This window comes from Gracilinanus agilis, chromosome 4 (genome assembly GCF_016433145.1).
Source record: "Gracilinanus agilis isolate LMUSP501 chromosome 4, AgileGrace, whole genome shotgun sequence".
Taxonomy (NCBI): Eukaryota; Metazoa; Chordata; class Mammalia; order Didelphimorphia; family Didelphidae; genus Gracilinanus; species Gracilinanus agilis.
The window spans coordinates 226,019,415-226,036,747 of NC_058133.1; the positions used below are offsets into that span (position 1 = coordinate 226,019,415).

At 38.5% G+C, this 17,333-nt stretch overlaps 1 protein-coding gene across 2 annotated transcripts in view; it reads left to right on the forward strand.

Moving 5' to 3' along the window:
- Positions 1–491: 491 nt before the first annotated feature.
- Positions 492–17,333, forward strand: part of DUS1L (dihydrouridine synthase 1 like) — a 35,749-nt gene continuing 18,907 nt past the window's right edge. Inside the window, exons 1-4 of one of the 2 annotated variants that reach the window (XM_044676261.1) lie at positions 492–561; positions 3,017–3,263; positions 5,538–5,646; positions 10,504–10,554. In XM_044676261.1, coding sequence (XP_044532196.1) covers positions 3,027–3,263; positions 5,538–5,646; positions 10,504–10,554 — 397 coding nt within the window. In that variant the 5' untranslated portion in view covers positions 492–561; positions 3,017–3,026. The remainder of the gene's footprint in view (positions 562–3,016; positions 3,264–5,537; positions 5,647–10,503; positions 10,555–17,333) is intronic. The other variant, XM_044676260.1, reaches the window with a different exon arrangement.

Here is a 17,333-nt window from a genome sequence, read left to right on the forward strand (position 1 = left end):
TTTGGGTACTGTTCCACTTTCTGTTACAGTCCAGATCGGTTTGTTAATTAGTTGTCAATGTGTTTTGGGTCCTCCCGCTCCAAACCCATTCCATTAGACTCCGGGAAGGAAGGGACTACGACAGATCACACAAGAGAAGCTTGCTAAATGTTTCATGAATTTATCAATAAATGAATGACTGCAGGAATGAGAAGTCTCCTCACGTAGCCAGGGCTCGGAGCTTCAGGCAACCCGGACCGGCCCCTCCATGTGACCAGAGCGGTTTCCGGGGGGACCCTTTTGCTCAATGCACCACCAAGCCGCCCGGAGCCAGATGGCGGAGACACCGTCCGGCTACCTCCTTGCAGAGGTATGGCCCCGACTCCAGTGCGGGGTTGGCGGCGGCGGCGGCGGCGACGGGGGCCAGCCGGTTAACGACGGCGCTAGAATTCGACGCCGAACCGGAAACGGCGACAGGAGCCGTAGGTCCCGTAGGCGGTGGCCGCGGACCCTGACAGAGCACCTGGAGCCACTGGGGGAGAGGCGGGTAGCTACGGCCACGGCAGCGCGCGCGAGGGGCTGGTGGGTGGGGGAGAGCGCGTGCGTGCTCGCCGGTGGGTCGCGCGCGAGGGGCTGAGGCTGGGTGAAGGAGAGCGCGTGCGTCTTCGCTGGAGGGCAGAGGGCTGGGGTAGCGCGTGTTTGCCGCCAGGCCTCAGGAAAGAGGTTGGGGCGGTGGTGAACGCGAACTCCCTGGAGGTCTGAACCTTGGGGAGGTCTGGGAAAGAAAAGAGGAAGCGCGTGCTGGCGGGAGGGCTCCCTCCTCTGGCACTCAGCCTCGAGCCTGGGGACCCTTGGTCCCCTGAGTCCACTGGGCTCATGCTTTGAGGAAGCTAGGGGCTGTCTGCTTGCAACCAGCGTAGCCTCACCTAGTAAGGGGCTGATGTGTTCAGGGGCGCCCCTTCCCCTTTGCCCAGGCACTTGACAGAGAAGGGAACCAGTCTTTCCAGGTCCTCACCAAGAACCCTCTTGGAGTCCCGGGAGTCTCCCCCATACCTGAAGGACACGCTACAGGGAAAGACAGGGAAGGGTGCTTGTGTAGGACTGCTGAGAATGAAAACGACCTCTTAAATACTGAAAAGGCCTCCCTCTTCCCCTGGCCCAGTAGATTCCTGGGGAAATAAAAACATTTGGGAGTCAGGTCTGAAACAACCCTTGGAGGAGTTTAAACTTTAGTAGGGTGGGCAGGTAGGCTCAATAAAGAAAGATCTCTAGGTATTATGCCAAATAAATAAATAAATAAATAAAAGACCAGTTAGCCAGGACTATGAGAGAATATGTTCACATTTTGGCACCATCCAGTTATATTCCAAAATATTTATCCAAGTAAGATTATTCACTAGTGTGTCAACTGGATGGTATTTGATTTGTCAGGGTTTTTTTTTTTTTTGTTTGTTTGTTTTTGGCAGAAACTAGTATTCAAAGGATGTGTTCTTTTATGATCTCTTGTATTTAGGTTTTTATTTTGATGACTGGGAATTATTCCTTATTGAGGATCAAATGAAATAATATTTGTAAAATGCTTAGCATAGTGCCTGGCACATAGTAAGAACTATATAGGTGTTAGCTATTATTATTACTGCCTATGGGAGACTTCAGCCACCCCCTTCACTACCCCCACCAAACACAAAGTGAAGCCTCATTGCTAGCCCCCCACATATCCCTTGAGTCAGTCCACTGAGCTCGGATTAGCCATGATTTTCTTCTATTATCTTTACTTGTTCTTGCTATCACAGCAAAAATGATTGGAAAAGTGACAGTCAAGTCCCCTTGTAAACATAAACCCAATAGTAATGTTATAAAACTTTTAAATATGTTGTTTTATTTATAAAATATCCAAACAGGCACTTGCTTAATTATTAAACAGATAACCTAATATTACAAAAACTAGATTAAACTGTTCTTAGGAAAGGACAAATATTTACTTGAAATGATTCCTCACAGTCTGTTCTTTTGATATTTCATACTTTGATAATATCTTGGCCCTATCACTAACTAAATAGCTTTAGGGAAGAACCTGACTAGACCCAGAATATATGAAAGAGACTTTTTGTTCTTTTTTGCTTTCAGTATGGCACCAGGAGACATTTTTGTAAAGATGTGAGAGGGAATATAGTAGAATATAATTCAAATTCTTATAAATTAATAACAATTAAGAGTAACACTTTGCAGTATTTCTTCCAAAAAACTCAAAACATATTGACATTTGCCTCTTCAACATTCCTATGCCTCTTAAGGTCTCACTGTAGATTATTGGTAAAGCTAAACATTACTTCAGATTTTATTTTTTATTTTTTTATTTTTTATTTATTTATTTTAAAAAACCCTTACCTTCCGTCTTGGAGTCAATACAGTGTATTGGCTCCAAGGCAGAAGAGTGGTAAGGGTAGGCAATGGGGGTCAAGTGACTTGCCCAGGGTCACACAGCTGGGAAGTGTCTGAGGCCAGATTTGAACCTAGGACCTCCCATCTCTAGGCCTGGCTCTCAATCCACTGAGCTACCCAGCTGCCCCCTACTTCAGATTTTTTTTGAAGAAATCTCCCTGATTCTTTTCAGGGGGCAAGGAAAAGGAAGAAAGGGTTTGATTAATTCTTAGAGAAAGTTCTTAGGAGACCATCATAAAGGAATGATAGCTAGTTTATAAATTTAATTAAGGAGGTAATTTTATAATTGTTGATTACTATGGGGTTTGAATTTCTTCCCTTTGGGATGAAATTTTTTTTAAACCCTTAACTTCTGTGTATTGGCTCCTAGGTGGAAGAGGTAAGGGTGGGCAAGGGTGGGGGTCAACTGACTTGCCCAGGGTCACACAGCTGGGAAGTGTCTGAGGCTGGATTTGAACCTAGGACCTCCGGTCTCTAGGCCTGACTCTCAATCCACTGAGCTACCCAGCTGCCCCCCTGGGATGAATTTTTAATAGGATTTTTGGACTTTCCTTGGAAGCTGAGGGGCTTTCATTTTTTACACTTTCACTTTCAGACTGGAAAAGATGCCAAAGCTACAAGGATTTGAGTTCTGGAGACATACTTTGCAAGGGGCACATTATGTAGTTGCCCCGATGGTAGATCAAAGTGAACTGGCTTGGAGACTATTGAGCCGTCGCCATGGAGCTCAGTTGTGCTACACACCTATGTTACATGCTCAAGTTTTTGTTCGAGATGCCAATTATCGAAAGGAGAATCTGTACTGTGATGTGTGTCCTGAGGATCGCCCCCTTATCGTACAGGTAATAATGCCTAGACGCTGGAAACAAGCCTGATTTGGGGGGTGGGGTTAAAATCTAGAGTAGGGAAGGATTGCATGTTTGTTTCCTAATAATAACATGAATTTGATGTTTAAGTAGAGACCTTTTCCAGGAATCATTAGGGCCTGAAACCAATAGCATTCCCAGAAACTATTTCTAAATTTCATCAGAAAAACTACAAGGGAATCATTGATGATACTGTGTTGCTGACTTACTTAGTAAAAAGAAATCTAAAGAATGTAGAAAATTATTTTGTGGATAGGTCTCTTTAATCACTTGAAAGAGTCAACAGGCTACTTTTATCTCATCCCCCTTAGAACATACATAACCTCAGCAATCTAGTGTGTGATAAACCCAAAGATCCTAGCTTTTGAGATAAGAACTTACTATTTGACAAAAACTGCTGGGAAAATTGGAAAACAGCATGGCAGAAATATAGATCAACATCTCACATACTATACCAAGATAAGGTCAAAATGGATATATGATTTAGACATAAAGGGTAATTTTTTTTTGCTTGTTTTCTTTTTTTTTTTAAAGGGTGACATTATAAATAAATTAGGGGAACATAGAATAGTTTACCTGTCATCTATGGAAAAGGGAAGAATTTATGACCAAACAAGAGATAGAAAACATTATAAGATATAAAATGAATAATTTTTATTATATTAAATTAAAAAGGTTTTGTACAAACAAAAACAGTGAAACAAAAATTAGAAAGGAAACAACAAACTGAGAAAAAATTTATAAAATTTCTCTGATAAAAGTCTCATTTCTTATACATAAAGAATTAAATCAAATTTATAAGTATACAAATCATTCCCCAGTTGGCAAATGGTCAAAGGATATATATATACGTGTGTGTGTGTGTGTGTGTGTGTGTGTGTGTGTGTGTGTGTGTGTGTGTGTGTGTGTATATATATATATATATATATATTCATAGGCAGTTTTCAGATGAAATCAAAGCTATCAATAATCAAATGAAAAAATGTTCTAAATCCCTCTTGATTAGAGAAATGCAAATCTATCAGATTGACTAATATGACAATAAAGGAAAATGATAAATGTTGGAGGGGATGTGGCAAAAGGCTATTAATGCATTGCTGGTGGAGCTGTGAACTGATCCAACCATTCTGGAGGCAATTTGGAATTGTGCTCAAAGGGATATAAAACAATGCATACCCTTTGATCCACTAATACCATATATCCCAGAGAGATTTAAGAAAGGGAGGTGAAGGACCTACTTGCACAAAAATATTTATAGCTGCTCTTTTTATGGTGGCAAAGAATTGGAAAGTAAAGGATGTCCATCAGTTGGGGAATAGCTGAACACATTGTCATATTTGATGGTGATGGAATGCTATTGTGCTATAAGGAATGAAGAACAGGATGATTTCAGAAAGATCTGGAAAGATCTACATGATTGATGCAGAGTGAAATAAGCAGAACCAGGAAAACATTGTACACAGTTAACAGCAATATTGTGGAATGATAAATTGTGACAAACTTAGCTACTATCAGCAATACAATGATCCAGGACAGTTCTGAGGGATTTAAGATAAAGAATGCTATTCACCTCCAGAGAAAGAACTGTTGGAGTCAGAATGCAGATGAAAGCATACGACTTTTCAGTTGTTTATTTGGGTTTGTTTTTGGATTTGGGTTTTATAAGATTATTCACTTACAAAAATGAACAGTATGGAAATATGTTTTACATGATAATACATGTAAAACTCAGATTGAATTGCCTGCCAGCACTAGGAGGGGAAAGGGAAGGAAGGGAGGGAGATAAGTTCAGTCATAAAACTTAGAAAAGCTAGTGTGGAAATTTGTTATAATGTCATTGGGAATAAATAAATAAAATTTTAAAATAGACAGTCATAACACTGTTCTTCCCATCTTGCCTCCATACACACACATCCTCAACAGATCAAATGGGAAGAATTCTATTTTTTTGTGTGTGTGAGTTGTCAATTAGATAGTAGCTGGATTTTATTAATTATGTGAAATTCACCCAGGGAGCAAAAGGGTAGACTTTGCTATATTTCTGCAATAAGAAGCCACTTGGTAGACCTTTACAATCTACTAGCAGGCTACAGGATTGTACTTCAAGAAATATTGCTGTATAAGACAACTGAAGGCCAAATTCTTTGCTTTGAAGCAACAATAGCTTGTGAAAATACATGCTCTGTAATGTACCTCTTCTTGGCCTTGGCTTTTGTGAATGAGATGGACTGACAACACATCTTTTTCCAGTTCTGTGCCAATGATCCCGAGGTGTTTGTCAAAGCTGCTCTTCTGGCCCAAGATTATTGTGATGCTATTGATCTGAATTTGGGATGTCCTCAAATGATCGCCAAGAGAGGTAAGAGCAAATAGGAGCTATTCTGAAAAAGATAGTGACAGAAGCCTAAAACCTCCCAACCTCTCTGGCTGTGGCAAGTTCCTATTTCTTTTGAACTTCTTTATTATCCAAGCAACATGTTATGGCTTAAATCCATAGAGAAGAACAGCTGGAATTCCTTCCTCCTCCCTTTTCTGATTCCTCATATGAACTCAAACAAGTCACTTATCTTTTTTTCAGCTTTTGGCTTTTTCATCTGGAAGAGGAAAATACATTCTTTCTTTAAAATGGAGATTATCATCTTTTCTGCAAAATCATTTTGCTTTCCAGAATTCCTTTCAATAGTTTAGTGTTTCCCTCCATGTTCATCATCATTATGTACTTGCCCTTAGGTTCTTTGAGAGAGTCCTATGTACTTTTTTTTTTTTAAACCCTTACTTTCCGTCTTGGAGTCAATACTGTGTATTAGCTCCAAGGCAGAAGAGTGGTAAGGGTAGGCAATGGGGGTCAAGTGACTTGCCCAGGGTCACACAGCTGGGACGTTTCTGAGGCCAGATTTGAACCTAGGACTTCCTGTCTCTAGGCGTGGCTCTCAATTCACTGAGCTACCCAGCTGCCCCTCTCCTCCCCCCTCCCCATGTTTTTAATCTCAACATAGAGAGAAGGTGAGTAGGTAATTTATATTTCATTATCTAGCTTTTAATTGTGATAGGACTTTTAGTAAAGAAGCTTCCAGATCTGAAACTTTCAGAATTGACTTTAAATTATAGAATGCTCCTCCTTTGTCTCCCCTACGTATTCACAGTATGTCTACATATGTATTAGTATGACTGGCCCCATGTGTGATGTCAGAGGCAGTTAATAAAAATTTATTAAGGGGGGCAGCTGGGTAGCTCAGTGGAGTGAGAGTCAGGCCTAGAGATGGGAGGTCCTAGGTTCAAATCTGGCCTCAGACACTTCCCAGCTGTGTGACCCTGGGCAAGTCATTTGACCCCCATTGCCCACCCTTACCACTCTTCCACCTAGGAGCCAATAACAGAAGTTAAGGGTTTAAAAAAAAAAAAAAGAAAGAAATTTATTAAGGACCTACTATGTGCCAGGATTGTGCTGAGTGATGAACCAAGAAATGCTCTGTAGTCACCTTGACTGTCCCCAGAGGTACTCCAAGCCATAGGGATACCATGGCAATTATCTGTCGTAGAGTTCAGAACACACATTAGAGCTGTCTCACCTCACTTTTCTTTTCTTTTAATTTTTTTATCACTTGATACCTATTTCCATATTATTCATTTTTGTAACAGAGTAATCTTTTAACACCAAAATCCCAAATCATACCCATATAAACAAGTCTTACCTTACTTCCACCCAAAATATGACCCTTATCCCATACTGTTCCTGTATTTTTGTGTAGAGGAGACTCCGGGTTCTTTAAAGACTACAGGCAGAGAGAAAGCTAGGTAACACAGTGGAAGAGTGCCAGGTCTGGTGTTGGGAGGTCCTGGATTAAAATCTGGCCTCAGACACTTCCTAGCAATGGGATCCTAGGCAAGTCACTTAATTCTGATTGCTTAGTCTCTGCCCTTCTGTCTTAGAAATTATACTAAGACAGAAGGTAAGGATTTAAAAAGATAACAAAAGACTGTGGGCAGAGCCCAAGCTCTAGCAGATCTGATGAAGGTTGTAAATATTGGGCTTGGTTTTTTATTTGTCTGTGGTCTGGTAACTGTCTTAACTAAGTTCAGAGAAATTCACCACCAGCTTAATTATAGGGTGATAAAGTTTTCAGCTTTATCAAATAGCAGCGGTTCCTACACTGATGAAATCACAGATTCTTCTGGTGTTTTAATATTTTAAAAAAATAAATGCCACCCAACACCAGTCCTCAAGACCAATCCACTAAGTCATAGAAGAACAGCGGTTTGTATCAGTTCTCATACCAGTGAAATCACAAAACCTTGAAGAATTGAAAAAAAATTTTTTGTCCTGAAGATTTTTTTTATTGATCTTTTTTGTTTTTACATTACATTCACTTCCAAATATATTCTTCCTCACCTCCCTTATACAGCAAACCTTCCTTTTTGATAATAAAAATTACAAAGAGAAAAGGCAAAAAAAAGTTTAGCAAAATAGTCACATTTTTGACAGTATATGTAGTATTCTACATCTAATGTCATAATCTTAGAACAGGAGGGATGGAGAGAGGTTCTTTTTCTCAACTGTTCTCTGAGGCCACGTTTGGCTATTACTATATGATTATATATCTGAGTTTTGTTTTTCTTTATTATATTCATTGTGTATTGTTTTCCTGATTTAGGTTGCATCAGTTCATTTAAATCTTGAAGTAATTTTTTATGAACTTTGTTATCATTGGTGTGGACTTTGCTCTTCACTGGTGCCCATTATAATCCACTCTATCTTCTTCTTTTGTGTTGTTTTTAACTATATCTTTCTATAACATCTTTGGGACTTTTGATATTTTGTGGACTTTGCTTCTTTGTTTGGACTTACCTCACTTAACTTGACTATCTTCTTTTTAAGTTATACATGCTCTTAATTATGTTTCCTTGTATGTGAAGGTCATCACTGGTAATGGGATCCAGGCACCTTCTCACCAACAATTTTAATTTTAATAACAAAACTGATTAAACTTAAGTATACAGCTTTTTTTTAAAGATCTTAATATAAATATCTATGATAGCTTTTCAGTTACTTCCACCTTAGTGTCCTTTTCTATAATTTTTCTTTGGCTAATTACCCACTTTAGTGAAAATGTTTTTCATGGGGAGCGGCTAGGTAGCATAGTGGATAAAGTGCCAGGCCTGGGTTCAAATGTGGCCTCAGACATTTACTAGCAGTCTGACCTTGGGCAAGTCACTTAGCCCCAATTACCTAATCTTTTCCATTCTTCTCTCTTAGAATTGATACTAAGACAGAAGATAAAGGAAGAAAGGGAGAGAAATTTTTCACAATTTTTTTTGCTCTTTATACTGTTTTTATACTTAATAGTTTTAATCAATATACATCCTAATTTTCAGGTTTAGCTTTTTTTTCACTTTGTAATATTTCATATGGATGTCCATATGTCTTGATAGAGAAGCAGTGCATCACAGAGAACTAACCTGGGATCCAGGGAGGTTCAAGTTTCCTTCTCCAGCATATTGGCTGGGTGATCCTGAACAAGTCACTTCATTGTACTAGGCAGTTCTCTAAGCCTATAAATTGCAGAGAAGGTATTAGTAAAGGGAATTTCCTTGCCCTAGAGTTCCTTATTTCAGTGAAATCATAGATCCAATCCCTATCCCTATATTTTTTCTTTCATATTTACCGTTCTTAATTATATTGTATTTTTCTGGGTTTTTGCCTCTATAACAGTTTATTAATTTAGCAGTTGAACATTCCAATTTTTCATAATTGCAAATGCTGCTACACTGAATAATTTTTAACAGCTATTTTTTTCTTTTTTATAAATGTTCTTCTGGGGTCAAAGGGTTTGATAATTTTTATAACTCTTTTATCATACTATTCTTCAAAAACATTCTGCCAGGGGGCAGCTGGGTGGATTGAGAGCCAGGCCTAGAGATGGGAGGTCCTAGGTTCAAATTTGGCCTCAGACACTAACTAGCTGTGTGACCCTGGGCAAGGCACTTAACCCCCATTGCCTAGCCCTTACCATTCTTTTACCCTGGAGCCAGTACACAGTATTGACTCCAAGACCTAAGGTAAGGGCTTAAAAAAAAACCAAAACATTCTGTCAGCAGTATTTAAATGTGTCTTCAGTACTTTATCTAAATTGGTAAATAAAATTCACTGATATTTCCAGCTATTGGCTGGGGGAAGGACTATTATTTTTTAAGATATCCCTGGCTGTTCTCACTTTTCAAAATATATAAAAAGAAGCACAAAAAAACCAATAGCTCTCTATGTATAGCCACTATTGCAGTGTTGTATACAATCAGATCCTTAATAAATGTATTTGGATTTTTTATAACAGGGGTAAAAATGAAATGGAATCTTCAGAACGGGTTAAAATTATTTTACCTTGAGTATGCTGCCAAATGAGCTAAGTTTTGAAGGCAGATCTCTGCTCCCTGTGCTCTCAAAGCTGGATTTTTATCCTGGCCATACATTAGATTTCCTTTGCTGCCCCACCACCTGGCGTTTCTTCATTGGGGGAGAACATAGCCACAACAATTGATTCTTTTTTTATAGTATTTTGCAAAAAAAGTAGAGTTTAACATTATTTTTTACTAGCTTTCCTGCATATAGAGCTGCAACTATTCACTTTTAGGGACATATGCTTTGTAGATAATATTAATATATGACATCTATCTCTAAGGAGTTTGAATCTTTTGTTTTCTGGGATTTATATGCAAAAGAGGTAGATGGACTTTACTTTGGTTCTGGGTACAGATTTTTAATTTTTGATTTTATAAGATTGGTATACCAACTTCTAAATACAATTTGTAAATCATATTACTAAAAGGTTACTAAAGGAGTTTTAGACTCCTTTTTTGAAGTCTAATTGCCAATGTCATTGTAATCACCAACAGTGGGCTTACTGCCCTAAATGTCACCACCCTTAAAGAGATTCACTTTTTCTCCCTTCATCTCCATTTAGAGTTAGCAGTAGTGACTACCTAATCAACAAGACTTTAAAAGCCAAGGTGCTAACATCACCTTCAAGTGTTTTGTCATTAATCTGGGCTTATCTGTTTGTGCAGTTGGGGAGGAACAAAAACTAGCTCTGAAGGCTTAGGTCTCAAAGTGAATATAGGACAACTAAATGTGGTTGAGGGATAGGTATAAATTTAGGTTGAGAAAAGCAGGAGGGAGGAGAGTAAAAGTGTGGTTGGTAGACCAGTTTTTTATCTTCCATAGGTCATTATGGAGCCTTCTTACAAGAAGAGTGGGACCTGCTCCAGAGAATGAGTAAGTTGATCACTGCTAAATATAATAGCAATTAATATTAATATGGATGAATGAACCCTAAGACCTCTTCATGATAGCCTCTGCCATGTACTCAAGCCACTTACCAGTATAGTGACTTAATTTTTGCTTCTGTAAGATGGAGACAACATAAATGATAAACTGTGGGATGCACTGAATTAATGGGAATGAATAAATAAGTCTCCTAAAGCAGGTAGTGATTTATATAACTATATAACTATCTATATTTTAAGATTACAGGAGAGACTAGAAGCAAAAGAAATGTCCAATCAGAATCCCCTAGGTGTACACAGAGTTGTAGCTCTGTTTTTTTTTTTGCAAGAAAAAAATGACTTCATGTTCAGAAGAACACTTTAAACTACAATATGACCTTGTAAAAGGAATACTTCCTGAGAATCAAGAAACCTGGCCTCTACTCCTGACTTCACTATTGACACTATGTGACCTTAAATTAAATCATTTAAATTCTCCGTCTCTCAGTTTTGTAAAATGGAGGAAAAATAATAGTTTAAAAAATACCTGCCCTGTATTTCTGACTAGCTCATGAAGATTGAAGACGTCCACTGACTTCACAAAAGTTCCTAGTGGGTAAAACACTCAAAAAGGGGAACCTGGGGCTGAGAGAAAAATGGGTTATGTGTTAGAGACTAATGGAAAGAGAGCATAAGGCAAGAATAAAGACACAAAGACAAAGAAAGTTCTGACATGAAGTAGTCAGACATCGAGTTAGCTCTAGTGGGATAGAGCTTCCATGGCATAGAGCTCTGATGGTCAAGAGCTTAGCCCTTAACTGACATACTGGTTTTTTTTATTAGGGTTACAACAGATTTGGGAGAAGTGAAAATGATAATTAGACAAGTGGTCTGATACATGTAGTATACAGAATTTAGGGTTATAGTTTTTTTTCTAGCTTTGGCTGAGTTCCAAAAAGCTGTTAGAGCTTTTAGAATCTTGAGGAGAGTCAGTTGACTGGATCTTCCGTGAAGGGAGGAAGTCAATGAGCGAGCTCTTAGATTATCTAGCTTCAATATTGAAATTTAGCCTAGCATTGATAGATTTACTTAAGAAATTATTATTTTAGATAGACCCTTTATATCTTCCTTTCCTAATACCACCCTGCCTTCCCTCCCTTACCTTAGTGGCTGTGGAGTTTATAAGGAGAGAAATTAGAGAGGAGTTAAATCTGTGAAGAGCTATCTAATTGACAGCATTTATTTATAATTTAATCAAATCACCTTTATTCCCTTTAGATAGCATTTTGTAAAACTGAGTAAGGCAGGTCCTTGCTCAGATTCCATCTTTACTTCCCTTCCCCCACCTGAGGTTCCTGAGATAACTGATAGGGCTTTCCTTTAATCCACCTTCCTAACAACATCCTTCAAATAAATTAATCCTTTGTGTTTCAATAGTCCTATTTAGTGTAATTTGTCTGTTAGCTAACAAGAGGAAAGAAGAGGGAAAGAGAAAACATACTCTGGGTTTAGAGAGAAGCTGGGGCATCCATCTTGAAGGAAGGTGTTACTTCAAAATAGGTCCCTTCCTGTGAAATTAACTAAAGCCTATTTGTTAATTTCAGTCTAGTCTGTTTCCCTCAGCTTATGTTTGAGCCTAAGTCCTTATCTTCTCCCAAGAAGATCTCTGTTTCCCTTCTGTGTTATACTCCTGACTTCAGTCCTATATACCCTGAATCTCCTTTAATCCCAGCCTACCTGTAGCCTAGTCTATCCACTTACCAAGTCTCCAATCATTCTCCTTCAATTCCCTTATCCCAAACACCTTTCCTCAAATTACACCCATAACAGTCTGGCGAGCCAAGTCATACGAAACCTATCTTCTGAAAAATAGAAAAAGAAAATGAATTGCACAAGATTGATTTTTATATTAAGCAGTCTGTCACTGCTTATATGGTCTTTCTTGCAGGGAATGTGTGCATTTTGGCTAGTAAAAGTACCAAACATGATACAGCAATTAATAGAAATCTACGACTATTATAAATGGTTTGCATTCACTTTAGCTGAATGCATATGCTTCATTCCAACAGCAATAGCAATTGTTCTGGCTCTATGGCATTTTTTGACAATTTTAAAAGCGGTCCTGACTCATCTGTTTAACTATTATAAGGCATCTGATTCAAAACAAGGAAATGATAACAAGGAACTAGTTGAGAACATAAAACTACTGTTCCAAGTGTTGAGGCAATTACGTGAAGGGAATGAACTCGACAAACATACCATCTTACAACTGGAAATCGTAGAATCAAAATTTTTTGGGAAAAAGGAAACAGAGAAAGATCAACCGATACAGAATGCAGTGGTCTCTGTCCTACCAATAGTAGACAGGACTATTATCCAACCTGGAGAGGGGGTGGTGCATGTCAAAACGTACAAGGCATTCACTCCTAGTGATATTGAGGTTTTAAAACGCCGTTTTCCCAGATTCTACGAAAAGCCTTACAAAAGTTTAAAAGAATTGAAGCGGGTGTTCACACTTTTTAACCCTAGTTTTGACGATGTCGAATTTCTTTTGGGGGAATTTTACACTCCCTCGGAAAAGGAAAAATTCCTGACCGAAACTAGAACGAACCCCAATTTAGAATCATGGCCGTTAGTACATCAAGATCTAGATTTCACTCAACACGCCAACATGAGGTACTTGTTAAGATGCAGGGCTGATCTTATTGAAGCAATGAGAAATTTTGCAAAAAGGCCAAATGCATGGCAAAAATTTGAGAAACTGAGGCAAGGGGAAGAAGAGCACCCGAGCATTTTTCTAGACAGAGTTATCGAAGCTGCTGAAACGATATTAGGACTTAGAGATACTCATTCCCAAGATACGATCGATCATATAAGGAGACAATTTGTAAAGGGAACCTCAATCCCGATACAAAATTACTTCAGGCAAAGTTGTCCACAGTGGGAATCATTACCACTGGAGGATATTAGGAATCATGCAGCATATATATATGATTCCAAACAGAAAGAAGTGAGAATGGCTAGGCAATCTGACAATGAGAAAGATGAGATCATAGTAGACTTGAAAAGGCAATTAAAACAATCGAAACGGGAGAAAGAAATCGAAGAGGTGAAGAATTTTGCTCTTCAAATGAGTAGAAACCAATTTAGACAACCTGCCAACAGCACCCCAAAATCAAAATCAGCACCCCGATGCTACTTGTGTGGGAAGATCGGGCACATGATTCGTTTTTGTAGATATAAGCAACAAATTGATTTTTCAAAACCCAATAATCAAAGAGATAATAGGAAAACATTTTATAATTCAAAGTGGGCTAGAAATAAGGAATCAAATACATATAATCAAGAAAAACATACGGATATTTGCTGTAATCATACATGCAAAAAGTACAGTCAAACACCTTTGTTAGATGAAATGGAGAAATATATACAAATGGGCACGAAACCGAAAAAATCATTATGAATCGAGATTTCTAATTTAAAACCTATTAATCAGTGTAATTTGGGTGTGGCAGAGTCTAAGAGAATTGAGGGAAGCAAAATGAGAAATCGAGGCAAAATAGAAAAGGTGTCTAAAGTAATCTACACAGAGGATACACATAGGTCTGTGGAGATAATGAGCAATGGGAAGACATAATGCAAATGCGCAAAGAAATCTTTGGTATTAAGGATGATGATTATGTAAGGGATCAGCTTTCTCATTCCATATCACACACATTGGGTGGGAAGCATGAATCAAACCATTGCAAAGATTCACATCAAGAAAATTTGCAAACGAGTTTAGAATTAGATGCAACAGTTCTTTCTCATGCAATTGCTTTAGACACAAAGTCACAGTTAGAGGTTAAAGAGCAAAAAAGTCTAGAAGTTGGCAAGAACTTGATTTTAAAGAAATGACCCACTGATTTAAAAGATAATAGCAGCTGTGTAGGAAAGTCAAAATCCACCTTTCTTAACCCCTTAGCTACAGAATTTCATCCTAAACTTTGGGGAAGAGATAGGGAACAGTTGCCTTCTTCTACAATCAGCGTGGCCGAACATAACATCGAGACTGTTACTGTGATTGATAAAAATACAAATCATCTAATGTCAGTCACAAAAACAGTAGGGCAAAATAGGGAACAACAATCAGCTTATGAATCAGTAATTGAACCTGAAGTGTTGAAGGGAACACAATCTAACTCTCATACAATCCCGGAGACTACTGAAGGAGAGATTGCTGATTTGAGACTTGACAATTCATTAAAGAGCAGAGTGGAAGATAGAACAAATCAAACTTCCATTTCTGAAGCCCTTAATAAAAGCCAACATGGAATTTGCAATAGTAACAATGACTTACAAGCTCTCAATGAGAGTATGCTCTTTAAGCCTGCTTTCTGTAATCCTGATTCTAAACTGAACTTGCCTAATGGTGCTATAGGAAGTTTGGGTTTAGAAACAAAAGACCATACGCAACAAAGAATCAATGACAAGTGTACACAGAATACTGAGGATTCTTTATTACCCTTAGTGCCAGTGAAGTCCAATGATAGTGGAGAACACTTAGTTACTTTAGAAATTGGGGGAGAACAATATCAGGGATTACTGGACACGGGGCAACTTGTTCCGTACTAACAGAACCACCTGAAGGATGTCAATTTCAAGGCAGTTTAAGAGTAAGAGGAGCTTCTGGGGTAGCACAACAAGTCCCAAAACTAAAAGTTAAAATGTTAAAATTTGGACCTCTGACTCTTGAACACACCTTCCTATTGATGCCATCATGTCCTTCAAACCTCGTAGGAAGAGATCTACTATGCAAATTGGCTGCAACCATCCAATGTCAACCGGATGGGCAAATTTATTTACACATACCTAAGAGATCTCTGAAACACCATCCCATTTTATTTTTAGACACATGTAGTGAGGAACCATCATACCAATCAACTGATAACATCTATGAGGTTCCAGATGATATTCCAGATTATGTGTGGGCTAAAAATTCAAATGAGGTGGGCAGGATATTGTCAGCGGAACCAGTAAAGATAGAGGTGAAAAAAGGCTTACCTCCAAGAATTCCTCAGTTCAGACTTAGTCAAGAAGCGATAGGAGTGAAACCCATCATAGAGAGTTTATTGGAGCAGGGCATATTAAAATATGGATTTTCGCAATACAATACACCAATTATGCCAATAAAGAAAGCAAAAGTATCTCCTGATGGAAAGACTCAATGGCGTTTAGTTCAAGATCTAAGAGCAATAAACGACCATGTGCAAAAGACCTATGCAGTGGTACCAAGTCCATCGCAAATCATTGCAGCAATTCCACCTGAAGCTGCTTGGTTTACTGTTCTGGACTTGAGCTCTGCATACTTCTCTGTTCCCCTGCACAGAGACAGCCAGAAGCTGTTTGCTTTCTCCTGGGAGGGTAAATCTGTCTTCTGGACGCGTTTGCCCCAGGGATTTGCAGATTCAGCTTCACTCTTTTGCCAAATTCTGCAGAGAGACCTTGAGTCGATAACATTCCTTGACAGCAAAATGGTACATTATGTTGATGACATCCTGCTAATGTCACCATCTGCTGAAGTCTGTTACACTGATAGCGTACACTTGATCAAAGAGCTAGGCAAAAGGGGTTATAAAATTTCCAAATCGAAACTTCAATTCGTGAAGGAAAAAGTAAATTATTTAGGATTCATCCTAGAGAAAGGCTCCAGAAGAATTTCCAAAAAGAGAACACAAGATATACAAAATTTGAGTTTGCCTAAGACCAAAAAGCAACTCAGGGCAATCATAGGAATAACGAGCTTCTGTAGAAACTGGATTCCAGGTTATGCTTACATCGCAAGACCTCTGATAGAGCTAACCAAGAAGGAAGTTCCAGAACCGTTAAAGCTGAATAAAGAACATATCCATGCATTAGAGAAATTGAAATCACTTACTCTATCAGCTCCAGCCCTAGGTATCCCTGATCATGACAAACCATTCCTACTATATGTGCATGAAGACAAAGAGATAGCCTCTAGTGTTCTCACACAAACATTTGGAAATAGACTTAGACCAGTTGCTTATTACAGCTCTGAGTTAGATTCAGTGATTTGTGGTATGCCTAGTTGTTTAAAAGCCATAGCTGCTGTAGCCATCGTGATTAGAAAAATCTTCATCCTTGGTATTAGGGAGCGAACTGAAAGTATTTTCCCAACACCAAGTGGAATCTACTTTGAAAAACACCAACTTACAAGCATTCAGTTCTCAGAGATTATCAAGATACCAAGCGATTCTGTTGGCTAGTGAAAATATAACTTTTCACTGGTGCAGAAACATAAATCCTGCAACTCTGATTCCAGATTTACTTCTGGAAGGAGAAAGTCTACACATCTGTGAAGATGCACTTAACATCATGCATAAAGCAAGACCTGATTTAGACGATAAGCCAATGAAAGACCCTGATATTACCTTAATCACAGATGAATCATCATAAGTAGTAGATAATCAGAGATATACCGAAGCAGCCATAGTGACAGCTAAAGACATGACCCTACAACAACGACCACAAGACCCAGAAACTATGCAAAACAAAGATCAATTAGCACCAACTGAACAATCAAGCAAGTCCTCAGTAAATCCAAAATCTATTCATAAGACCATAGAAACAGAGCAACAAACAGAACAACAATCAGAGCATGAATCAGAAGCAGAAGTAGACCAAGAACCAGTAAACAATCAAATTTTACACCCAAATGATTATCCCAACCTCAATCACTTAGAAGAATCATCTGTAAATAATTATGACAATGAAAAAGAATCAATGAAA